Here is a 26,959-nt window from a genome sequence, read left to right on the forward strand (position 1 = left end):
AAAACGCTGTAAACTGGGCCTATACTGGAAGTTCCCACAACTGGTGCAGTAAGACACAGGTGTTGACCCCAGTGCAGCTCCCATCCAATAAAAAACACCTGTTAGACACACACACACACACACACCAAAAATATTGACATATATGCTAAAGAGTTAAAATGTAATATCTTACACCAACTAAAATGCAATCCTCTTTTGTCAGCAAACAACTCCTTCCAGTTGATTTTGCTGCTTTGTCTGTGTTTAATCTTAATCTAAGGGATCCATTTGGCTCAAATCAGAAAGGATTAGATCATAGAGATGTCTGACTTCCTGTGTGTGTGTAACTGTGTATGAACAAGACCGCGTCACAGCATACAAGCTGCCATATGTCAAAGCTGAACTCATTGCTGTACTGAGAACATCACAAGTGAGTAACTCCTAAATATTCTCTCTTCACATACAGCTTTATTAGAAGACAGTAGACAATTTAAACAGGTTTTTATTCTGATGGAAGAGATAAAAGTCAGGAAAGTGATGAAGGGCTTAAAATATCTCTTCGAACAAGTGTAGACGCGACCAATTGATCAGCTGCTTGAGCAAGAGGGCAATAAGTGTGAAAACACTGGTGTGACCGAGGCCTTATTTAGTCAATTAATTTACTCTGTGCAACAGTTGACATGTTTAGGGTCAGATTCAGTTGTGTTTGACCTCAGAAACTAACCCTATAATTTAAATAAGTATAAGAAACATAAAAAAAATCAGTGGACAGTCTGTGCTTATTGTCACTTTCTGATAAAAACACAAAAGAAGTCAGGAATTGGATCATATTTAATGAGATTTATTGAGTTATTGTTATTTATAACTAGATTTAACTGAACAAATCTGAAAAACCCCAAACATAATGATTAGCTTTGCCTCCCTGAAACTAATTTACGAGTGTTTCTACTTGTTTTTTTACACACTAACGACAACCTGAAGAGAATTTCAAAATGTCAAGTCCTACATGCCAAAAATAGATATATCTACTTGTCTTTACATTGAAAGATCAGAACTTTTGCAACGGCAGCTGGAACACGTATATTTTGCAATCGTTGGATGAAAAGGATGCTAAATGTGTGCTAATCCTACTCCAGCATATCACACATTAAAGTGAAAATTAGATTTAAATGAAAATACATTAATCCAGGAGAGTAGAGCTGTTCTATGAGGGAGGGCATGTTGATCCTTTTAGCTTTAGCTGCTGCTAATATTTAACTTGACTACTGTAGCAAGTGGAAATGTTTACAATAATTAATTGTTGTTTATCTGCATTTGAAAAATATGTTATTTGCAAGCTATGTCCGGATCCTCGGGAACACATTTATTGTGGGAAACTGCAGAACATTCATGTGTTTTTCTGAGGAGCCGTGGGTTTTATAACTGACATTAACATCATAATGACATTCTTGACAAAACGTGACCATAAGGCCTCCCCTTGGCTCGATGAAAAGCAATACGATTAGACATTTCATACAGGGCATACTTTGTGTAATTTATGATACTAATGGGGTCGTTAGGTTCATGCAGGGTTTGTAACGAGTGTTACTGTTGGGTTTTATCGTAAGCAGTTTGGAGCTTCTCTGTGCAACTCCAGTGAAGGTTTAATAAGAATAAATCCATTTCGATGTTCTCTGTGGATGGAAAGCATCATTGCACAGCTCAGAAAATAAGTTTCATATGACAAACAGCTGAAACTTCAAGCTGTTGACTGCAGGAGTTTATTGCAAACACAAAATACGTTCCAGTTTTTATCCACTCTGACAAAACGGGAACAAGAGTTCAAATGAAACCCTTAAACCTTGTCATAGCGTAAAAAACTGCTAGCTATCCCCTTAAAGGTAATCATTTAATACGTTTTTTACTTGCAGACATTTTGTGTCTTGATGGTTTACAAGAACGTGTTTTATAATTTGAGCTACAGAACTGGGATTGTAGGCTTGCTTTGGAATTTTGGCGCCAAGTGAAGCATGAAGTAAGAAAATAACATGGGAAATGTTGACCTAGTCCTCCCGTTTGTCACTAATTTAGAAAACGGGTTACCTTCATTACACCAAAAAAAGTTATTTTGAGAGGGAAGGACTGCGATGGTGAAAAATAAAATCTTTTGCATTTGTTCTGTAACAAAAATCAAGCTATTTTGGTCAAACGCTGGTGCTACAAATGCAACCTCAACAAGTGTTGTCGAAAATCTAAAAAACTATCCAGTACACAGAATAAATTGGATGTTCTAGTCTCGCTTTCTGTGATTCAAGGTTCTGTTGCCGCTGGAATTTTGAAGTAAAAACCCTCCTTTTAATTAAAAATGCAGAAATAATGTGTGAAATAATTATTAGATCCTGCTTCATTATGCTCATTTCCAAGGCTGAAAACATTCATGAATACAGAAAGGTCATTTTAAAAGGAAAGCACTTTAATGGCACCAAAATAAAAAGCTGATGACGAGTCTGTTGGGTCGTTTTTGGCCGAGGTAAATTGTTTGTCTCTCTTGTGTTTTGTAAACAAAGGTCTGTATTTTTCTTAAGTCCCCTCCAGAGCTGCTGTTGGTCTTGTATCTCAGTAAATATCCAGTATGATAATTAAACTGGATCGTCCAGTCTCGATTACTGGGATTTTTGATCATGTTGGCCATCCAGCATTAAAACAAAATAGAACAAAAATGCAAACAAATTAGAAATTTTCCCTTATATCACTGATTTCAAATGTTTGTTTTTCTTACGTTTATCAAACAAAAATATCTTTTTGACTGTTTAGCATTATGATGGTGAAAAAATAAAATTCCTAGCTGTGTCTTACCACAGTCTCTCCATATTGTCCCTTTGTTTTCATCTCTGTATAAGTAATTACTCAGACTCTCAGGCTGTATAAACACAACTCTTATTGTCCAACTCTGAAAGCATAGATGCTCTACCACACAGTTTGCTTGATTATAGCCACATGAAATCCATGAATCAGGTTTTTAAGCTTACTGCTTTGTTTGCCACAATAGGGTTAAGTAAGTCACAGATAAGTATTTGGGAACATAAAATAGGATAATTCATGATTCTTTGAAGAACAATTTTTATTTAAAAAACTTTGTTCAATAAAAAATAGGCCTTTTGTGAAAACTTTATTTGCAGTTGAAATTAAAGACATTAACTAAAATTTTAAAATACTTTTACTTGTTCTTATTTTGGACCTGATGCAACGATTTTGGTTTTCTTTTTGTATAATTTTTAGATGTGAGCGCATTCGTAACACTGTTAAACTTCCGTAACTGGTGAAACTTGTTGCTTTTCTTGCTTTCGTGTCTTTGCCTGTCATATAATCTGTGATGATGAGAGGTTCGGGGTCTTGTTTGTCTCCTTTTTGTTTGATAAATTATTAAAAGCCCCAGTGACTGACCCGTATGGACTGCAAGTGGGTCAGATTCAATGATTTAAAGATAGTCGAGGTTAAAATTGAGCTACTTTGGACAGTGTAGCACAGTATCGCTTCTATTATGTAGGAAAATATATGTAATTTGCAAAATACAGGAGAATGTAATGTTATAACATAAAAAGAATTAGGCTTTGTTATGTTTCTATTCGCTGCAAACTAAATTGCTTCAAAAAGCCATTTGTTCTTTATTCCATTTAATCCAATTTGAAACCATATAATTACACAGTGTTGCATAGTATATAGTATAATGGGTCTGTGTTTGTGTGTATTATGTAATTCATTTGCGTTAGCTGTCCAAAACCAAGTATTTTGTACCATATTTGCTACCAGATCTTGTCTGAAGGCAGAACAGCTTCACTTATTTTCATGAGTTTTGGTTAAAATAAGGAAAAGTTATTGATTCTTTTTAGAGATTACCTTTAAAGATTTGCTTGTCCTCTTACGGTCGATACGTCGTAAGAAGGGATTGTGTTGTTCTGCTTGTGAAATACTCTCGGCATGTTAATAGTCTGTGGTAAAACTAAGAAGAAGAAATTCTGCTTTATAATGTTGTTGCAGTCCTGCAGGCCCTTCTTTCTTCATGTTGCTTCAGCAGTTCTCCAGCAGTCCCACTTATTTTAAGCTCTTTTTTTACTTACAGCCTGTTGGTTTTTTGTGCCAGTTTGTGTTTTATGTGCATTTAGGATCAGCGACTGGCTTCATCGTCCAAACATCTTGCTGATTACTTTGTTGTTAGTCCACTTATTGCACATAAACCTGAAGAACAGCAGTTATTGGTAAACTCTTGGTTTTGTACCTGATTAAAGTGACACAGCTTTTGTTCTGCATCATTTTAAAGATTAAAAACCCATTAAATATTTTCATTTCCTCTTGCTGGAGTTAAAATGCACATTTCTGCCAACATTCATGTCTACTGTCAAGTCTTAATGTGCGTTTTCTTCTTCTCTGCAGGCGATTACTTAGTTGTGTTCACTGGGGGTGTTCTCATATGAGACAATAGGATTCCCTTTTCATAGATTCATAATAACCTGCATTACTCAGTTCCCCTTTTTCAATGTCTTGCACAAATGAACACGCTAACACATACCCGCACACAGTCAAGCATTCAAAGCGAAACTAAAATTCATGACCTGGTGATCATCCCTCCTTCTTGTATTTCCATTTCAGCTTGTGTTTTCCGTCAGGAGCCAAAGCGGATCCGTTAATGTGATTTTAATTGCTTTTTCTTTATCCTAAAACAACCGTTGTAATACAGGAAACCCCAGCAAAAAATGTGTGTCACTTACATGTTGAGTGCAGTTAAAAGTGTCAGTATGGGAGTTTTCAGAGCAGAACAGCGATCTAAACAAGCTGCCAGCTGGGCCAGGGGTGCAGGTGCAAACTGAACCCCTGCCAAAGGATTTAAATAATTTTAAAACTATATTTCTTACTCTCCCAGTGTAAAATGATCATGTGTGAGGTGATTTCCCTCCCTGTAAACTCCCCTCATGTGTAGCTGCAGTCCCACGTAGGTTTCAGGCATCATAATCACTCGAGTTCACGTTTACGTAAACTGCAGATCTTGATCAGACGTCTGGCTCGGCCTGAATAAAATGTTTTCAAGCGATTTCGAGGGATTAGGTTCTCAACTTTGCTGATATTGTAGCGATTCACCTTACACTATAGTGTGTTTTCTCCTGCACCTTTGTGCTTCATGGGGGGGTTGTGGTAGACATTAAAGAAAATAGGATGCAATGGTTAAACTGGACTGTTGCTCTGGTACGTCTCACCAGCAGTGGTGCAGCTGGTGGTCTGAATTAATTTGGAGCTTAGCTGTGCATATTTGTCATTTTGTTTGTCGATGTTTTTTTTTTTTGCAATGGCTCAGAATCAGTTTCAATGGTTTCCAATGACCTTTCTCCTTTTTCTCTCCTCATTTGTCACCGTTATAATTGACATGGCCTGTCTTCGGTGTTGCTAGAACCATGTATCATGATTTTAAATCTAAAACGCTAACATTGCAACATGGTGAATATGTCGTTTTGCTTGTTTTGTAGAACAAATCTGCCGTGACACTGATGGATATCCAGACCCACCATACTGTTTGGCTAGACTTTCAGGAGAAAATGTATAAAACAAATATCTCAGAGTTAATTACTTTTTACCTTTTTTCTCTTCTGTTACATCAGAAGAGGACAGAAAAAGGGACCTTTCAAAACAAGATAACAAAAAATGCTTTTCAGGAATGACAGACTTCATTTTCCTACTAAGATGTGTGACGTTTGTGTTACATTTAGACAATTGTATTAAGCTCAAATTAGGAAGAAATTTGGAGAATTCCTGATCCATGGATAGAAACTAATATCCCAAAACAGTTTAAATCTTTACGCACTGCCTAATTCAGCCCAATGACTAAAGAGCCCAATATATAGTTAATGTTATCTGTAGAGACTTTGTTGATGTCATTAAAAGAATAATAATCAAACTAACATCCAACAGCAACATAATTTGTTTAATTTACCCTGTTTTTACATAAGTTGTTTATCTTCAAATGCTTTTAGTTTAAAGCAGCTTACGTTTTGCTTACTTTATACTTTCCCTGTAAACCTAAAAAAAGAAAAAAGCTCACATATCTTGATTATTCACATGAATATAGAAGCATTTTTATGCGTAAACCGTAAATGATGCAGACAGTGTAGAAGGTAGGCACTGCAGGTTTTCCATGGGAAACTAACGTCATCATTAACCAATCATGGTTTAAATGGCAGAATGTGGGCTTCTGTCTCAACCACGGCGCGTGTAATAAATCGCAGATGCAACGTGCCTCACTGAGAACAATAACTAATAAATCAAACCATTTTATACCTTTGACCTGAAACTGCTGGTGAGATTGAGCATAAAAATGTTGCTCAACAGTGTAGCAGTCCATGCAAAAACCGCTAGGCTCAGATCTTTTACTTTTTACGCACCCTTAATGATTACGGTAGGAGACCGGACCTTCTTCAGAATCGATGAGGCACATTTTCATGCAGACATCTTCTGCCGTTGTACTTTACCGGTTATTTTTTTCTCAACAAAACTATTAGTTAGGTTATATTCATTGTGGAATCACTTTTTTCTTCTTCAGTAGATTGTGTCATTTGGATATTATTATGTTTCTCTAATCAGACCTCTAAACGTCAGAAACATTTATTTAAAATATCCACAGGTGTTAATGGGACTGTCTATAAATTCTATCTTTCAGCCTCTTTTAACCGAGGCTCTCCGACCTCACAGCACTATCCATAATAAACCTGCTAAACAATTTTAAAAGTATCGTGCTACGTGCTAACCAGGAGTGACTTTAGGTCACTTTAAACACACTTTTGAAAACTTTGATAGTACAGCTCTGTGCCCCGAAACAAGAGAGGCTTATTTGTCTTTAGATATCGCCCAGAGTTTGAGGTTTTACTTTGTCTTTTGCTTCCTTCGAGCTTGTTTCTGTTGTAATTAGGTTATTCTATCAGGACGGTAAAATGCTTTCTAAAAGTTTTCATACCCATCGAACCTTTCCCCATTTTTGTTATTAAATATATTTGTTGGGATTTTATGTTATAGACCAACAAAATGTAGCACATAATTGTGAAATAGGAGGGAAAAGGATACATGGTTTTCAAAATTTTTACAAATGAAAATTTGAAAAGTGTGACGTGCATTTGTATTAAACCACTTTTACTCCCATAGCCCTAAATAAAAACCACTATTAAACCCAATCAGTAAATAGAGACTGCTTGAGTGTAATTTAACCTCATTATAAGACCAGTTGTTCTCTGAAGGCCTCAGAGGGTTGGTAAAGAACATTAATGAACAAACAACATCATGAAGAACAGGGTCAGAAATACATTTGTAGAGAAGTTTAAAGCAAGTTAGGTTGGAATCTCTTGAAAGGAGTAGTTATGTGCTCCACAAATCTGCCTTTTATGCATGAGAGGCAAGAAGAGAGCTATTGTTGAAAGAAAGTCTTTAAGAAGTCCTGTTTAGCACAACTTATGTTGGAGACACAGCAAACATGTGAAAGAAAATGTTCTGGTCAGATGAGACCAAAACTTTCGGACCTACATACAGAACGCAATGTGGAGAAGAGAAAATCATCATGAAAACACCAGGCCCAAGGCAAAACATCGTGGTGGTAAAATTATGCTGTGGGGATGCTTTTCTTCAGCAGGAGAGGGAAGCTGGTCAGAGCTAAAGGAAGATGAGTGGAGCGAAATACAGAACAATCATGGAAGAAAACCTGTTAGAACCTGCCAAAGATGTAAAACTGGGACTGGAGGTTCAGTTTCCAGCAAAAAGACAACCCAGAGCTTCAATGGGATGGTTTAGATCAAAGCATATGCAGGTGTTATAATGGCCCAGTCAAAGTTCAGATCAAAATTCAACTGAGAATCTGCAGCAAGACTTGGAAATGTATGTTAACAGATGCTCTGCATCTAATCTGAATGAGCTCGAGCTGTTTTGTAAAGAAAAAGGGGAAAAAAGATTTCAGTGTCCACATGCACAAAGCCGTGAGACACAGATATGAAAGACCTGCATCTGGACTTGGAAAAGATTGACTAAGGGAAGCTAAATATAAATGCACACCACACTTCAGATTTTTAAAGATTTCAGATTTTGAAAAAATATGCATATATTTTCCTTTGGATTTACAATTTTGTGTTACTTTGCTTTGGTCTATTGCATAAAATCACAATAACTTCTTTAAAGTTTGTGTTTTTAACTCAGAGCTCAGAGAATAGACTTTAAAATACTTCTAGTCTATAAATCACTGAATGGCTTAGCACCAAAATACATTACAGACTTGTTGTCAGTGTATCAAACACCCAGACCGCTCAGGTCTTCTGGCTCAAATCTACTCTGCGTACCCAGAACCAAACATGGAGAAGCAGCTTTTAGTTCTTATACTCGACTAATCTGGAATAAACTGTAAAAGCGCCGAAACCCTAAGTTGCTTTAAATCAAGATTAAAAACTTATTTGTTTAGAGTGGCCTTTGACTGTGCCATCTAGGCATGATTAGTTGCGTTTTCAGTCCAATTTTCCTTTCATTTTCTTGTCCATCCTTCTATTCTCTTTGTTTTATTTTATTTTACTTTTTTAAAATTACCTCTGTTGTTTGATTTTATCATTTGATTTATTTTTCTGTGTCTGTATATGTGTTTGTTTGCTTTGTGATTGTACTGTAATTGTATGTACAGCGCTTTGAGTGTCTCGTTGCTGAAAAGCTGAAAAGCGCCATATAAATAAACTTACCTTACCTTACCTTAACGTAAATAAGGAAAAAGTAGTGTAAATACTTTTGCTAGGCACTGTGTCTTTTTTTAATTATAACAAGACATACCCTAACACTGCACCTCCATTTGATACTGTATTTACCTTTGTACTGGAATGATCTCCTTTACTGTAATCCTTTTTGTGTTAAACTACTCGGTCTGTCACAAAAACAAAGAATCTAAATTTCCATTTCGATGAAATGATCAGTGAGCAGCCTACAAACCAAAAATAACATCACAGATGAAGAAGAAACGAGTGGGAGAGACAGTAAACTTTTCTGTCCTAGTCTACTGTTTCACAAGGTTGAGGTTTCAAAAAAGCTTGAATGAAGTTCCCCTTCGTGATGTAAAAGACAAAAATGTTTTCAGTCATTGAGCAGAATGTCACTTGTTTCTGATTTTCTTTTCCACTGACATTTATTTATTATTGAGACATCTAAAGTGTTGCAGGGAATGAAACGTTTGGCTGTTTTCCACCGAGCCTCAGACAGCCTCCAGTGTTTGCTGCCGTCTGTTTAACAGCATACAGCAGCTTCAACCTGAAATGGTTATTCTCCATGCAAAGAACATAGAGAAAAACTGAGATCGATCGCTGAGGGAAACCCTCTGTGGGAGAAAACGGAGGATGAGCAGAGTGAAATATGTGAATCACTCCTTGTTTCTTGATTGTGGCCCACACTGGGTCTTTCTTTCTTTCGGTAATGACACGATGTGATACAGACACCCTCGTTAGGTGAGTGACTAACGAGGGAGTCCTCGCTTTCAGGTGTTTTCCATCAAAATCACGAATCAACAGAAACACGTCCACTGGGGGAGGAGAAGAACGCCACGTTTAGTCTTCGTTTTTAAACAGATTTATATCCAGATTTTCTTTAAGGAGGGTTATTATTCACAGGAGACGTGTTTCTAACCTGCAGGTTTAGCTGTGCAGAGGAAACAACAGGCTTGTTTCATTTACGAGCTCAGAGGGAACAGGAGCAGGTGTGAAGCCTTCATGAAGGCAGTACAGAGGCAAGCACAGAAACCTCAGAGAGACACATAAGACGTGTATGAGATGTTTGTTTTGTCCTTGTTGTGGTTCCTGTCTCCAAACCACCTCAGCAGTGTGATTCTGAAGCACCCAGCCCACTGATCTGATCACTGGAGCTGCCATACACGAACAATACTCTTGCACATAAAAAATATCAGTGTTTTGCTTAAAAGCTACAGTTTTAACAGTGTGAAATTTGTGAATGTGTATCTGTTTAATAAAGTCTCTTCTTTTACAAATTGTCCTATCAGGTCGTTTGTGTTTCTAAAAAGATATGACGCAGTTAGTATGAGAAATGATAAAAAAAAGAACGGCTGGTTGTGTGCAGCTTCACTTATATTTAAGAAACTAAAGTCTTTGATGCTAGTTTGCACACAAAGGTTTAAAAAGTGGTGTTTCTACTTCTGTTGATGATACTTGTCTCTGTAACTCTTAGAAATGCACCGATCAGACTTTTTCTGGCTGATACCGATATCCAGTTTTCTTTGAGGAGTGACCTGCCGATTCTGATTCTTCATTTAAAGATTATAACATATAGAAGATATTTGTAGATTGTCCCAGTTTTTGCATCAAAGCACGGGTGCTCCTTGAGAGCTGCTCTCCTGCAATATTTAGATGCATCCCTTTCCAAAACACAGCTGAATTCCCACATCATCGTCCCTCAGCTCTACAGAGGCCTGCTAGCGAGCCATTTGATTTAGGTGTGTTAAAAAAGAGAAGCATTTAAACGTTGCAGGAAAAATAGCTCTTAAGGACTGTTCTGCATCGAAGCACGTCTCTAACCTTTATCTGATATTTTCTAAACTCAGAGATGACAAGAGACGAGACTCTAGTGATGATTTTGTGAGGCCATTGCCGCAAATTTGACCCACTGGCACAGGCGCTTGATGCAGGCGGGCACATTTTAAAACATTTTTAGGGCGAGGCCTTTCAACCATGAAGCGGAAAATGGAAAATGCTAGGTACCACAAAAAGAATTCATCTTTTATTAACCACATTTGGTTTACTTTCATTTTAATATGAAAGTCAACTGGACCACAGACAACCAACGACTTGTGCACCTCATTAATTAAACTTGGCTAAAAACATCAACAGTTTTTCAAGAAAGACTCTTAGTCTGTTCTCGCATTTGTGTTGCTGAGAATAGACTGACTAAGAAAAGAGAAAATGATCAACACAAAAAGTTCCTTTCAATCTGGTAAACCCTTATTATGTTCTGGATCTACACGACCCTCTTCTACAAAGATCTGGACCCAATTTTTCAATGAAATCTTTTCATTTAATTGATGGTGTTCAAAAATGATCCTTTTAATGGTCCATGAGTACTTTTGGAAGAAATCGATTTTTACACAGATAATAGATATTTAATTTATATCTCGGAAACAAAGAAATTAAATGTGAATTTTTACAATAAAAAGCACTGAAGGGTCTAAATGAAAGTTAACAATTTAAAAAATAATTTCATAATGTCACAGTTGGGTTTTGATTAACAGCTTCCAAGTGATTAAATTCAGTTTTGTCTCTTCACACATTTTAAAGAAAGACGTTTTTTCAGATGAAATTCAGGTGAAAACAATAAAACTTTCCATTTACAGACTTATTAAAACTGTGGGTTGCCAGATCGTACCCACGGTATTTCACTCATTTTTGTATCATTTAAATGCAGTTAACTCAAATTTCTTCATAAAAGCATCTTTATTTCTTTTTAATGTTTTCATTCAAAAACGACCTAATATGAAAGAGCAAAGGCTAGATATCCAACTTAGTGCAAAAATAAACAACTTTGAATTGTTAGTTTATCGTACTTTTTATCATGTTTTGTTTTTTTAAACAAAGAACACCTAATAAACTGTTGAAAAGTTAAGAAACAAAAAAAGACACCTTAAAAATATGTAGTTTAAGTGAAAATAAAAAGGGTTGTAAAGGGGCCACTAATCAAGGAGTGGCTAGAGGAACTAGATGAATGTTTAATTTTCTCCAGCTTTACAAAGGACACTTTATCCGTGAGCTAATGTCAGTCAGATGGAGCAGAAAAGGAGCGATATGTGTTGCCCAGCCAACAGAGAGGAGACTATGGCCATTTGAGGAGAAAAGTTTAAATTTACACAAAGTATTTCAGACGTATTGTTGTAGTAAAGCTGCCAAAAGCAAAGCACCATTGGGCAGGAATAAAAAATGATTTCAAGACCAATATGGTCCACAGGCATCAACTATATAAGACAGATTTATTAAAGTTGATCTTTAGAGAGATGAATCCTAAAAATAAGTTTAAAATGAGCAAGTATTTAATGGCCATTTCCCAACAGTAATCCGTGGCACATTATTGACGGTGACCGACTGTTTGGCAGGTCTTCAAAAACCAAATTCAGACGGACAATTTTCTGTCCTGATCTTGATTAAACTCAAGCACCGTTCTCCAGAGTACAACAGTTTCACATGAGGAACTATGAAAGATGAGTCTAAACTAAAATGAAATTGTTTTTATTCTGATGAAGATAAAATACAGGGTTTTGGATTTTAAAGCTTTTACTTAAAGCTGCAGCTTCAACAATAAAAAAAAAGTAGACAAAGTAACCCCCCCCCCTCGAGCTAAGACTCAGTAAAGACAATATTCCCTTCTGTCTGAACAATGACAAAATGTAGTTGAAAAGATGGTGAAAAGCCGTCCGCATCAAGAGATCTGCTCATGTCTAAACATGTTACGGTTGATCAAATGGCCTAAAAAAGCCCTGCTTTATTTATTTTGGACTAAATGGGAAAATTGGGCTAAAAAACGTAGTCAAAGAACTAGGCTGACCTGAAATAGCCATACAAAAGAAGTTTATGGACGTCCAGAGTTTGGATGGTAAATGTCTGACGGCAGGTGACCTTGCAAAAGCTCGTTGGTGGGTTTTATGAGATTGTGTGGTACAATAAGTTTCCCCTTTTTGAGTTTTCATCATTATGAAACGCACAAGAAGAAATAAAAATGCTGACTATTCACAATCCAAATGACCTCTGCTCCAGCAACATGTTTCAACTTCTTCAGCTTCATTCCAACATCTATTTTTCGTGGTGCGACCAAACCTCATACCCGTTACCCTGCTCAGCCGCTTCAGGCGTTAAAAAAAGTACATCTAAAAACAGGGAAAACCTCCTTTCATGGTCGAAGGGTTGATGTTTTGAGACATACGCTGAGGTCGGTCATGAAATTCCGAGAAAAAAATGTTAAATTTTCCCCAGATTTTAAATTATGCTGAATATAATAACAACTCTAAATTGTTCTTAAAGTTACTGTTGTAATCACCCTCATCTATTTATGTATTTGTGTTTCGGTCGTTTAGTTTCAGGGACGGTTGCTTTTTAAAATTACCCTCACTCTGAAGGCGGCGTTCGGATGTATTGTCCAAATTAGAGGAAAAGGCAATAAAGTGCATAAAGATTATTGTGACTTGTTTAAAAAGGGCTTGGTCTACAGAAACCACTTTCTTTGTCTTACTTTACAGGGACTTTAGATTATTTATTTGGCTATTTATACAATATTTTTGACTGAAACTGTCAAAAATTGTTAAAAGAATTTAACTTATTAAATATGGTGTCTTTAGACTAGTCAAATGATAAGTTTTGTGTTTTTGAGCCGTAATTCGACCTGATATTTTTGTCACAATTAAATGGAAACCGTTTAAGATGGTAAAAAAGTGTATTTTTTATGCAGACATGTCTCCTTTTTCTCTGTAGCAACCAATCAGAAGTCATTATTCTGATTCTGGCTTTAATTAACAATCGTGTGTCTTTCTTTTAGACCAATCACTGCTGTGGGAGGTGCAACGGTCCTTAAAAACAGAGCTCGTTAGATAAACACAAAGCATTTCCGCTTGACTCCGGATCACTGAGGACATATCTGAGCTTGACGCTTGACGGGTTGTAAGTACACGCTTTTTATTTTAAACTAAATTTACACTTACTTTAAAACACGTACATTGCTCCTAACATCTTTATTAAACAATGACACCTGTTTTGAATATTGCAATTTGCTATATTTTCAAGTCCTTTACCCCGCAGGCCCACCGAGGCCTTAACATCAGACATTATTTATTTATTTATTTATGTAATCACAGGCTATGAATGCCATGTTTTATTCACTGACACAATAATTATTCTCTGTATTGATTATAAAAACATAAAGTGCATAATGCACAGCAAAGAATCACAGAATAAACAGAAAAATATTATGAATATGTAATTAGGCTGCAAACAATTTAAATCTTTGAGAACTTTTCTTCAGTAAATCCCATAATGTCTATTTTCTTTTTTTTTCATAATAAGTGAGATTTACAGGTATCGGACAGCTGACCGCTGCAATAAGCACTACAGCTGCATTGTGTGCAAATGATGTGCAGTTTAAAAATTGTAGAGTTAAAATATAAATACGTTTAAAGAAACAAAATAAGGATTTTAAATTGTTATTTTAATCATGCATAAACTGACACAATACAATAATGTAAACAACTTAGAAAGATAAACTATCAGTTTGTGTGCAATCAGTTACAATGGAAGACACACAGTAACCTTTACCTCCTACAGCGGATTTTCTTAAAACTATGACTTCATCCGTCTAAGTTTAGGTCTGTATTAACTGCGTGTTTAAATGACTCTATATGGAGTAAAAAGAAGGCGCAATTCAGTAAAACAAATTTTTATGTGTAAAGGACAGGGCAGCGAATAATGAGACTATGCTTCTGTTGTCTGTTATGGTCAGAGAATAAAATTAAAAACTGTAAGAATAAAACCAAGAAATCATTACTGAACCCCCTCAGTTAAGACTGAACCACTGCCTGCCCTGTGTTCTCCTTTTCTTTAACCTTTCCGCCCTGTTTGACCCTCATTCCCCCCCCCCCCCCCCCCCCCCCCCCCCCCCTTGTGGTGGTTTCTGGGTTAAACTGGTGAACAGGTGCAAAGACTTTGAACATCTGCTTAACCCCTGTGACACTGCACTCTTGGCTGTCTTAAGAGCATGCTATATAAATGTAGAGTGAAGAGAGGAAGAGAGGTCAAAACAAATGCAAATTATCTTTTTTACTTTTATTTTCCATCAGCTCAGTGATAAAGGCCACATTTATATAATTTTTGTTTTAATAGTGATCCAAGTCACTTATGATTAATCGTTTACAGGTATTCCAAATCTAATGCTACGTTAAAAGTTGCTTTGTACACTGAAGTATGTTTTTATTTATTTTACCAATTAGTTTCTTTTGACTGGAAGTCAAAATATGTGTTTCGGAGCGGCCCAGCCAGAGTCCAGACTTGAAACTATTGGAGAGTCTGTGGAGAGAGCTAACGATTAGGGTGATTGGAAAGAGGCCCTCCAACCTTAAACACTTTGATCTGAAGACCAAAAATAAAGTAATCAAAATACCAGTGGAAACGGTAGTCAAATGGACAGCAATTATAAGAATGGTTTTATTGCTGTGATGCCAATAAAGATTTTTCATTATTATTCAGATGGGTTTAAATGATTTTCATTAGGCTATTTTCTTATAATATGTAAATAAAAACAGATTATTTATTATTTTCAAAAATTGTATATTGTATATTGTTTTATTATCTTTGAGAGATGACTGTCTCATTCCCTACCAGAGAAAAATTTCTTGGTTGAATAAAAATTATTTAAAATCTAAATCTACCTGTGGTATGAATAGTTTTGAGCTTAACTACATACGCCTAAAAATTCAGCAGCAGTAAATTAACACCCAACATCTCATCAGATAAGGACGATGTCTGAATTAAAGCGTCACTGCGACCAGAGTTGCCATAGCATGGCCTTTAAAAGCTGCTGCAGGCGTAGCATGGAGCAAGGAGCGTGCGTATATGGAGGCTTTAGTCCTCAACGCAGCTGTCCCTGGTTTGAGTCCTGACCTCAGAGACCTGTGCTGCATGCCTTGCCCCTCTCTCTGCCCCACCTTCTTCCTGCTTCTTTAAAAAAATAACAAAAAAAGGCCAGTAGTGCCGCAAAAAATCTTTAAAAAGCTGCTGCGAAATGGGGTTAGCTAGGTTACTTACGCTACTATAATGCTGTAACAAAAGGTCACCTAAAATGCCCACAGCTTCACCAAATAGGCGTGAAGGTATATTTCACTTGACAAAAAATGCCATAGTTTTCATTAAACTGACGTTTTCTCCTGTTGATGATGTTTTCATGCTTTGGCTAATGCTAGCATGTTTCCGCACTGATATTACTCAGTGAACGTTGGCACAAAGTGTTGGAGGTGTTTCTGCTGCTCCCTGCGCAGCTTCCCTCCCCTACATGGACATCTGACCAGGGGACATTTAAGCAACTCACCCAGATCATGTCACATGACACAGACAGGAAGAGAGCTTCAGCAGCCATCACAGTCTCTCTTTCACTTAAAGATTGCAAAGGCTGAAGAATACTTGTTAGTGAAAACCCAAATTTGTTATTTCAACAGTGAAATATGTCATTAAAATACTATTAATATGAAATATTCATCATTGGCAAAACCAGTATTCCTTGCCAATTTTTATATATACAGACCCTTTTAGTAAATTAAATATTGTTGAATAGTTAATTTATTTCAGTAACTTAGCTCATTAAGTGACAGACATTATATAGATTAACTGTACACAAATTGATGTTTTCAAGCTTTTATTTCAGTAAATTCTGCTTACCGCCAACATTTAAGATCAGAATATTATAATAATAATCAGACCAATAAAAAATCTAAATAATAATGCAGAAATGTGGGCGTTTTGAAAGTTATGTTTAAAACCTGCTCAAAGATTTTTTTCAAAAAATACTTAATTTGACTTATTCCAATTTATTGAATATGACTGTATATATACACCCGTGTATGTATATCTATATATATACATATCTATATCTATATAGATAGATAGATAGATAGATAGATAGATAGATAGATAGATAGATAGATAGATAGATAGATAGATAGATAGATAGATAGATAGATAGATAGATAGATAGATAGATAGATAGATAGATAGATAGATAGATAGATAGATAGATAGATAGATAGATAGATAGATGTATGGTAAACTATAAGATGAACCTAAAGATAAAAATGTCTAGAAAATTAATACAGAGCTGTCAATATCAGCTAACATTTGAGTTTCTTATGTTCACTAAAATCCAAATCAAAGCCCAGTATTCTTGTCTTTACTTCATAGGAAAGTATCTATCTTTATTCAAAACATATTTTAAACAAATTGTACCATTTATTTTTATTTATTTCAAATAATGGGTATAATTCTAACCAGACAGAGCTTTACAAGGTCTTCAAAATTTTAAAATCATTTTAAACAGCAATGAAGAACTTGCAAAGTAGGTGACAAATAAAAAGGCTTGAATTTTTTTCGCTCATGCATTAAAAACATTATTTTTTAAATTACCCGTTTTCCTCTGTGAATCAAAGTTGTGGGGGAAATGCTCCACTTATCCGTTAATTTAAATTATTTAAACCAGCTTCTTTTACATAACTCAAAGTAAAAGAGAAGTAAAAGTGAGATGAGAAATAAAATCAAGCATAAAAGGAGAAACATATGCTAAAAACCACAGTCTGTGTGCTGCTGGTGCTGTGGTCTCTCTTTTTTCTCTCTTTTTCTCCCTTTAAGCGTGGAGAGATCCGTCTTTCGTGGAACAGAGGAGGAAGAGAGGGGGTGTGAGAGGCAGGGGTAGGAAGAGGAGAGGGTATGACTGGGATAAGAATCTGCACCTTAACTAAATCAAGTCCCACCACAACCTAGCATACGCTCTCTGTGTGTCTCTTCCCCTCATTGTATGCCTGCGTTTTTTTCATCCAAAGCCCACCACAGGCCTCCTACTCTCAGCTCTCTGAACCCTTCGTCTTTTATCTTCTCAAATCTCTCAAAATCTGAGACCACCACAACCCTGGGGTCGCTTCCAGTTAAATCCTTTCACTTTTTACTACAATCTAATATGGAAACAACATTATACGGTAAAATAAGGACACTTCTACCAAACAAAGGTGTTGAATTTTTGTTTAAAAAATATATACTTCTAGAAGCTGCAACCAAATATTGGTTTGTTTGCTACATTGCTTCATTTTGTTTTCTGAGATGTTAATTCAGAAATTCAATTTCACTTTCTGGCTTATCGTGTTTCTATAAAGTGTGAATTAAAACAAAAAAAGAAATGTGCTAACACAGCAGGACATGGTAGGGCGCAGTATATCCAAAAACAGTGCCTACAGCTTCGTTAGTTTGGTTACATTTGTAAGTATGTAACTCATTATTGGATGTTTGAACAAGTGAACTAGGACAACAATGTGGTCATATATATATATTTTATTTTTTTCATTAAAAAATGCCAGAGGTGTTCCACAGAGCTTAATGTTTGGATCGCTATGTTTTTTGGTCCTTTTCTGTGGAAATCTAATCACCATGGTTTATGTCTTACACTTGAAATAAGAAAAGCTTGTACTTGTGATTTACTATTCAAATTAATAGTATAAAAATATATTTTAATTTGTGAAACAGTTCTTTTCAAGATCTCAACAACTCAGTTATCCACTACAACATTTTGTATCTTACATTTCTCCAACTGTATTTTTCAGGCAGGACACCAAAATGAAGGATCTTCTTCAGTTCTTCACGTTTCTCATCATTGCCTACAAGACGATGGGTAAGAAACACCAAATACAGATTGTTTTGAAAAGACATTTTGGTTTTGCATGTCGACACTTAACATTGTTTCTCTCTTAGGGGCTGTTGAAGTGATTTATGCTCGTGTTGGAGACAACATTGACCTTAATTTGAAACAACTCCCCCAAACTTTTTACGTGCGCTGGTTCTTGGATAAGGACAATGGACATGAGCTTGCTAGCATTAACCATGTAGGTGGAAAAAGTATTGATCCAGGTGAGAGAAGCCTTGGAATAACAAAGCTTATAATTTTTCTTTTGTAGTTAACCAGTAAAAGTAACATTTATAATGTTCAGTAATTTTGGCATTATTATTTATTTAATCAAATTTTCATTACAGGTGACATCTGGAGTGGCAGGTTGTCCATAACTCCCAATATACTGACCATCAAAAACATCCGAGATGAAGACTTTAGGACCTTTGTCTGTAGAATGTCAGATAATTCTAACACCCACAATTCAAAAAAATTTATCCTGATTAAAGTGAATGGTAAGAAAAAGACCTAAATGTATTTCACTCTAACCAGAACACATTTAAGTTTAAAATGGGAAATATGTACTAACAAATTACAGTGTCTTGCTCAGAGTGACAGTTTTAACTTAAGTCTTATGCTTAATCTCACTGATTTCTATGAATTTTTAGTTTTTTTAGGTCCAACAAAAACTTTGACTCACTGCACCTTAGCTGAAATAATTCCTTACTGAAAGGCTTCTTTTAAGACTTTTAATTCAGATTTTCGTATCTATGAAATCTGTTTTTTGTGCGTGTATTAGTGAGTATGAATGAAGCCCAACCATTGGTCCCTGGAGATGATCTGTCTCTGAACTGCAATCTTACCACTGAATGGAAACCCGCGATTTACTGGAAGAACCCGACGGGCAGGAATTTATCCATCTCATCCCTGGTTAGAAAGAAAGCCGAAAGCCAAGACAATGGAGAGTGGACATGTGTTGTAACAAATAATGGAAAACAAAACATGTTCAGATTTTCTGTTTCTGTTGTAGGTGAGTTAATGGGGTGTGAACACATTTTTTCATGTTGCAGTGGTTTACTTGCATTCTGAAAAATAACTATTTTATTTCTTGCTATTTTTCTCTGTTTTAGACTTCTCCTCTACATCCAAATCTCTTTATACATCTACAAACCTCCCCCTCACCGTGCCTTTTGTGATTTCTCCCAATGATTTCATGAAACAAATACTGTCCAAAATAGAGAACGTTGAGTGGGTCTTCATCCCTAAAACATCTTTCATTCAAAAGACCATCTTCTCCATCTCTCTAAGGAATGGACAACTGAAAAATTTGGACCCACACAGAGGACTGAGATGTGAAAACTTTACAACGCATGGAAATTTTTCTTTGCACAAAAAACTGTCAAGGGAAGAAGACAGAGGGACATACAATTGCTCTATAACCTTTAACAATGGCTTCATTCTGAGCAGGACAGTGCATGTAGAGGTTCTGCAAAGTAAGTGAAAACAAAACTTCAATTTGTTTAATCTGTAGTGCTTATTATTTCTTTTTTACAGTAACTTACTAACATTTCTAATTCATAAAATAAAATCATTCTACTTTTTCTTTGTTCTCCAGTCATCCCCTCCCCTGCAACGGAGTTAATTTCAGGCTATCACCTGAACCTCTCCTGCTCCACTGGCGGTCCTCTGGATACTAACGTTAAGGTGAAATGGTTCCCCCCAAAGACGTCATCCCTGGCGAACACCAAGCTTACATCGGGCCATCTCATCATCCAGAAAGTGAGCACGGAGGACTCTGGCAGGTGGAGGTGTGAGCTGGGGCTGGAGCCGGGGCCGGGGCAGAACAGATCGACACTAACGTCAGCTGTGATAGCGCTGAAGATCGGTGAGCACAGGAAGCGAGAGGAGAGCAGGAAATATGACATGGTTATGAACCTGTGGCCACAGAACTTTAAGACAGAAACTTGGTTTTACCCGTCACGTTCTTTGTAGCTACTGTATACTGTTTGATGACTCTGTTTCTCTGTTCTCCACAGAACCCGTTCTGACTGTGTGGATGCTGGTGACCATATGTGGTGCTGCAGTAATCCTGATCCTTCTCCTTATACTCGCTTTTATCCTCTTCCGGCGCAGACAGGTACTTTTAAACTCGTCCTCATTTTCAGTTGGAACAAACCTACGTTTGAGCTTTTCTGAACTTGTCATCTCACTGCCTGTCTTTCTTCTTGTATCTCACATCAGAGGAAGATGAGACAGTTGAGGCACCGACTCTGCCAGTGCAAAAAGTAAGCGTTCACCATTTCCTGGATTGACAGGATGGCATGCATATTTACATTTACACACATTTAGCATTTTTGTATCTGTTCTTGAATTAATTTTTTTTCTATTTCAGCCCAAAGCCAAAAGGTTTCTACAAGGCCTAATAGTCTGGACATTCACAACAGGACACCAGGGCATCATGCATACAAAGACATTTCTGTCCAAACGGACCCTCGTATTTTCTGAACTGTGCAAGCACTCGCTAATGCGTTGGATGAGTTTGGAAGAAAAGACAACATGCAGACGTTGCTGAAACGAAAGACGACAGAAAACTAATGTTAAAGTTGTATATATCAACCGGTTTATTTGCCATTTTGGACTGGTTTTTATTGGTAACAGTTATTTCACCTCTCAGCCATCTCATACATTTGCTGTTTTGAACTTTGCATCTTTGGCTTTTTTAAGAAAACAAATTAGCCACCTTGGAAACATTTTGTACCCACTTTTCCAACCAATGATTTATTTTGTAAAAGTTTGCAAATTTTAACCTTCAAAAAAATGTTATACAATAAAATGAAATTATACAGAATATGCGATGATACTGAGGCATATTTATCTGAATAGTTTAAAGAAATTAATAAATACCTAAAGATTTAAACTGAAATGTTCATGGGAGGGGAGGGGGGGGGACATAAAATGGATGTTTTTTTTTTACCACCATTTACAAAAGAGTTGACACAATCTTTGTAAATATAAAAAACAGCAAACAGTGGTTTGGAAAATATATTCAAACTCTGTATTTAAACAAAAATAGCATAGAGACTATATAGAAATAGAACATCATGAGGACTGCATCCTGAAACCACCGTGGATGCTGGCTTTTAATGACGCTCAGAGGACATCTTGAATGGTTATATCTATCAATTTTGAGACTTCAGACCACAAAAAGGCAACAGCTCTTTTCCTTTTTTTATTATTTACATTTGCGTTTTAAAGTAACATTTGTGGGTTCAGAGTTCTCTGGTTACTTTAAGCTTAAAAAAAGCAGTTTTAAAAAGTGATTTTAATGATCCATGCAGTATTTTGTCTTTGCTGCCAGAGTCAGACAAGACCCATTTTAATCCTCATGCCCTCTGCTCAGAGCTTCTTATGCTTCCCTAAATGTTTTTTTAATAAAGACAGATATGTTAAATTAGTAAATCCTAAAAGTCTTTGTAATTCTATAAAGATTGTAATTGTTTTTCTGTAATAATTGGCAGTTCACAGCCTTTCTCTGACCAGTAACTGCTTCCTGATCTGTCCGACTGACAGCCTTGTACTGATGTTGATATGTTGTCTTTGTAGTGTTTCCCATTTAACTTAAATCCAGGAATAAGTTTAATTAGTTTTTTATAAACCACGACAGTTTGTATTTACTCTCTTTTTTACACAGTCAGAAACCTTTTGAAGTCAGAAATTTGTACTTACAGTGTAATATATTTGTAATATTGTGAATTTTATCATTGTTGAAATACTGTTTGAGTTTTTTGTCATTTTGTTAAGTGTCTTGTCATGTAGTTTCAGTGATATTTTATTATCTGTTCATGAGATAAATATTCATTTATAAAAGAAAAAAATCAATATATTTTATTTCTGCACACACAATGATACTTTATTTCCTAAAAATAGAAACAGGATCTAATTGACAGAAAAAGATGTTGATTTAGAGGTTAGTAGAAACTGTAATATGTAAAAGCTTTTCAATAAAGGATCAATAGTAGCAGCTGAGTGGTGGTTCTGCAGAGGTGTTCTTTGTTCTCATAGCAGCGGGCTGGCGCCTTTCTGACAGACCCGAGGGTATTCAAATTCACAGGGAACGTCGTACCAGCTCTGAGTGTAGCTGTCCACCACCGCACAGTCCTCTCCTTCAGGCCCTTGGGATTGGTGGTTGACTGGTTCTGATTTGTGCACGTTCCAGAACCTTTAAAAAAGCATGAAAGGAAAGAAACAAGGGATGAGCTTGAGAAAGTGTTTGAATGTGTTAAAGACTCATCTGAATCATAAGAGGAAATGTAGGTACTAACATGAAAGCAGGTGTTTGTATTTAGATTTCAAAAAAATAAAACACAGAATGACTCTCAGGCGCCCCCATGAGGTTTGTAGAGGGAATCCCTCAAAGGTTTCCCATTAACTACTCACATTTATCAGGTTTTATACTACCACATGCTAAATTAATACTAACCCAATGTGCCAAAGCACGATTAAGACAATATGTCTTCGCATAGAAGTATTAGCTTATCAAAGACTGCTGATAGTTTTATTTAACAACACCTCTCTCTGTATTTTTCTAATCCTGATCCTCATGTCTGGCTTGAAATCAGTTGTTTCTACAACAATCATATTTATTTGAAGGGTATTCTTGTGAACATGCATAAAATTAATCTAGTGTGGGCGTCTTACTCTATGCTTCACAGCATGCATGACCTACATGCAACATTTCACATAGGTCTGTAAATGCAAAGCATTAGTGTAAGTTTATGAATCGTTTTATGTTTTTTGTGTGAGTGGATGTGAGCTACACTGAAAACAAAATACTCTTTGCAATTCTTTGCCAATTTCTCTTTATTTACTGTTTTTTTCTGTCATCTTTTGTGTCTGAACATCAAACTAAGGGGTCATGTACACTTTTGGATCATGAGGTTCTGCATGTTGGATCTGATATGAGCATTTTAAAAACATCTTTGTCAAAGCTCCCAACTAAACTTAACTTGCCAACACCTGCTACGGCTGTGATTTTGTCAGCCTCATCCTAGTGAGCCACGTGGCCATGTTTTATACAGCCATTTTATAAATAATCACAGCCGATTTTTGCATGCAGTGCTTGCAAAACTATTATAGGCTGTTCACATTATTCTGTTGATCAAACTAATCTGGGTTTTCCTTAACAATGCAAATGTTTTTCACTCTTTACGATGATGTACACAGTAAAAGAATGACGGTATTGGCTGCTGCAGCACTCAATCTGTGTCTGTGTGACTAATTAGCTGTGCAGAGTCCTGCTGAAACACAGGTATTTGTATTTTTTACAAATACTTGGTAAAAGCAGGTAAATACTTTTAGTGAAAATGTTGTCTACAAAGAATTTAATAGAACTGACTGAAATATGTCTTGATCTGAATTCAGAACAAATCCTCTCAAAACAGAGCGGAAACATGTTAACATTAACCCATCACTTCAGCAGAACCATCGGCGGTATGAGCAACACACGTGTTTACTGAAGTTTGAAGCTGTAAATGTTGAGGCAAATATATCTTATATTTAATTCAAAATAATCAGTGCTGTCAATTATCCGATACTGCTATTTTTAAAGTACACTGCCGTTGAACTGATTTACTTACATGCTGTTCTCTGGTGGTCAAGATGGCAAGATGGGCTCCCATATCTACACATTTCTGAGCGCTGGTGGAGAAATTTTGCCTGTCTTTGCTCAGGAGGAAGCACTGATCCTCGACCTGCAGCCATCCATCACGACACTCTTTGCAGGGTATGGCTGTCAGGACAAACACATCAATTATGAAAGACTATGGTACTACATATTTTATAGATTTGAAAACCCTTTGACACTTTAGATCATGGTATCTCATACGAGAGGATTTCAGATATAAGACCAAGCAATGGGCTGGTTTTAAGATGATCTTTCTAGTCGTAAACACTGTTCCTCTCAAGGCTCTGTAATTTGGGGCAAGTCTTCTTACAATTCACATTTATAGTCTGGGTCATAATATCACAAATGCATCTTTCCATATCTATGATGATGATGCAGATGCTTATTGTCCAAAACATTCGTTAAAAACCAGCTTCATGAAGACCAAGCAACACAAGACAGGTCAGGGATAAAGTTGTGAAAAAACTGCCATTGCCATTACCAGTATGATAGTGGCAACATCATGGTGTGGGAATACTTTTGTTTAACACGGACAGGCTAGGTGGCTAGAGATTTGTCTTACAGCGAGACATCAACCCTGAACAAACAGCCAGAGCTACAATGGAGGGGCTTAGATCAAAGCATGTTAATGTGTTAGAATGGCCCGGTTAAAGTCCAGACTTTAATCCAATTGAGAATCTGTGGAGGACCTGAAAATTGACGTTCACAGATGCTACCTATCCAATCCAACTTAACTGAAGCTCTTTTATAGAGAGGAAAGGACAAAAAAAATCAGCCTGTAGATTTGCAAAGCTGGTAAGGACATGTGCAGAAAGACTTTCCATTGGACTATTTTATTTTGGCCTTTCATTAAAGTTCCAAGAAAATACACTGAAGGTTTCAGTTAAAATGTGACAAAATGTGGAAAGGTTCAAAGCGGATGAACACTTTTGGAAGGTGTAATTTATCCACGTCAGCTAGTCTACGCTCACAGACTTTTGTTACATTCAGTGTCATGAAATGTTTCTTACATTTGTAACAAACTACAAGAGGACTTGAAGCTCTGCAGCCCACACCCTCCCCCTCCTCGCTTTTTATCGATTATTAAAGGTAACTGGGAATTCAATTGGTTTTTGAAAATAAACTTCAGTGTAAAAACATCAACAAACAATTTGTGTGTAAACAGTACCTTGCAAACATATTCATATCCCTTGAATTTGAATTGTTCATTTTTGCTAAACTGAATGCTTCTGTAACAGACAGGCACAAAATAGTGCAGGGTTGTGAAGTGGAAGGAAAATGATACACAGTTTGCGAAGTGAATCTCCACTACAATCTCAAGTTAATCCTCCATGATTGCCTTGTATTTAGCTAAGTCTATCTACCCACCAATTTGACCAGCTTCCCCGTCCCTGCTGAAGAAAAGCATCCCCACAGCATGATGCTGCCACACCCATGTTCACATAGAGAGATTGTGTTCAGGGTAATGTGCATCATTAGCTTTCTGCCATATCTTTGTCGAGTACACTGCTAACAGTAAAGCTAACACCTGAGTTGTGGATTTCTACTGCTCCTCCAGAGTTCCCATGTGCCTCTTGGCTGCTTCTCTGCTCACCTTATCCTACCTGCCATCTCTTGGTAGTTTATAAGTTGTACCAAACTATTTCCATTTTCAGATGATGGCCTGAGAACCTGTGAGATATTTGGGATATTCTTTAAAAGCCTAACGCTGCTTTAAACTTCTCCAAAGCCATAACTCTGACCTCCCTGCTATGTTCCTTGGTCTTCATGAATCGGTTTGTCCACTAATGTTTCTTAACAAACCTGTGAACCCTTCACAGAACAGTTGTATTTATACTGAGAATAAATTGGACACACAAATATATTCACCAATAGGTGACTTCTGAAGGAAATGGCAATGGATTTTAATTGGGGGTATCAGAGTGAGGTAGGGTGAATATTGATGCATGCCACACATTTCAAATTAGTATTTTTAAAGGATTTTTAAAAGCCTTGTTGGTCTATCACAAGAAACGCCAATAAAAATATTGAAGTTTGTCATTATAATGTGACAAAACGTGACAAAAACGTGGAAAATTAATACTTTTGAAGACAATACTCTGCAGTCCATTCCTCTGGATTGACTTAATGATGCTCCCAACACCAGCTTAGATAAACCGATACAGGTGGTCAAAGTCTTGATACACGGATTTGCTATTATTTACTTTTAAGAGCAAAGTTCTCTCTTTGTTCCCAAATACTTTTAAAATTGGCAAAGACAGATGCCTAACAATGACTCAGCGCTGACTGGAATGAGTTGTGCGTGTGTTTATCTGTGTGTGGTGTGGAGGTTTTTTGTATTCTCTACATAAACAGGGCAGCTGCAAAAATATTACCTTTACACACACACACACACACACACACACACACAGACACGTCACAGGTTCTGCAACAGACTGTCATCCTTTTTTTGTCTTATTTTGGGTTATGTCCAAGTTGTCTTTTTTTCCTGCCCCATTATTCCCACTAACAATGTCAGCTTCTCTGCTTCATGGAGTTTGGTTATTCAAATTAATTAAATGAGAAAAGAGCGCTTAGTGTTTATCTCTGTGTCCATGACTTGTGTGCAAAAAAGTGTACTCATTACTAACAATTCTTATCATTGAAATCCCTGGACTTTCTGCATTATTCTGGGCTGTTCTTTCTTTAAACATGTGCATACATCAGCTGTCAGACAGCAGAAAGTACCGGCTGTTTCTTTCACCTGTTCTTAAAAACAGTCTGACTCATTCGTTGCACGTCTGCCAAATCCAGAACCTCTGCTTAGCTCCAAACTCAGGTTGAAAGTGAGGAAAGTACTGAGGTTGAACAACACATTACAAATTGGCA

General features: G+C 36.6%; 2 protein-coding genes across 2 annotated transcripts; one reads left to right on the top strand and one right to left on the bottom strand.

Moving 5' to 3' along the window:
* Positions 1 to 311: 311 nt before the first annotated feature.
* Positions 312 to 22,434, top strand: LOC124865839 (T-cell surface glycoprotein CD4-like). Its single transcript, XM_047361313.1, has 11 exons — positions 312 to 409; positions 13,537 to 13,658; positions 18,347 to 18,414; positions 18,495 to 18,650; positions 18,774 to 18,923; positions 19,208 to 19,438; positions 19,539 to 19,901; positions 20,024 to 20,293; positions 20,445 to 20,545; positions 20,650 to 20,693; positions 20,801 to 22,434. The coding sequence occupies exons 3-11, from the start codon at positions 18,360 to 18,362 to the stop codon at positions 20,829 to 20,831; spliced, it is 1,401 nt and encodes a 466-aa protein (XP_047217269.1). The 5' UTR covers positions 312 to 409; positions 13,537 to 13,658; positions 18,347 to 18,359; the 3' UTR covers positions 20,832 to 22,434.
* si:ch73-86n18.1 (uncharacterized protein LOC564061 homolog) lies at positions 22,428 to 25,702 on the bottom strand. Its single transcript, XM_047361810.1, has 3 exons — positions 25,696 to 25,702; positions 24,025 to 24,196; positions 22,428 to 22,627 (listed from the first exon to the last, which is right to left on the bottom strand). Exons 1-3 carry the CDS (start codon positions 25,700 to 25,702, stop codon positions 22,465 to 22,467), a joined length of 342 nt encoding a protein of 113 aa, XP_047217766.1. The 3' UTR covers positions 22,428 to 22,464.
* Positions 25,703 to 26,959: the final 1,257 nt, after the last annotated feature.

The sequence above is a fragment of the Girardinichthys multiradiatus genome, chromosome 3 (genome assembly GCF_021462225.1).
Source record: "Girardinichthys multiradiatus isolate DD_20200921_A chromosome 3, DD_fGirMul_XY1, whole genome shotgun sequence".
NCBI classification, from domain to species: Eukaryota; Metazoa; Chordata; class Actinopteri; order Cyprinodontiformes; family Goodeidae; genus Girardinichthys; species Girardinichthys multiradiatus.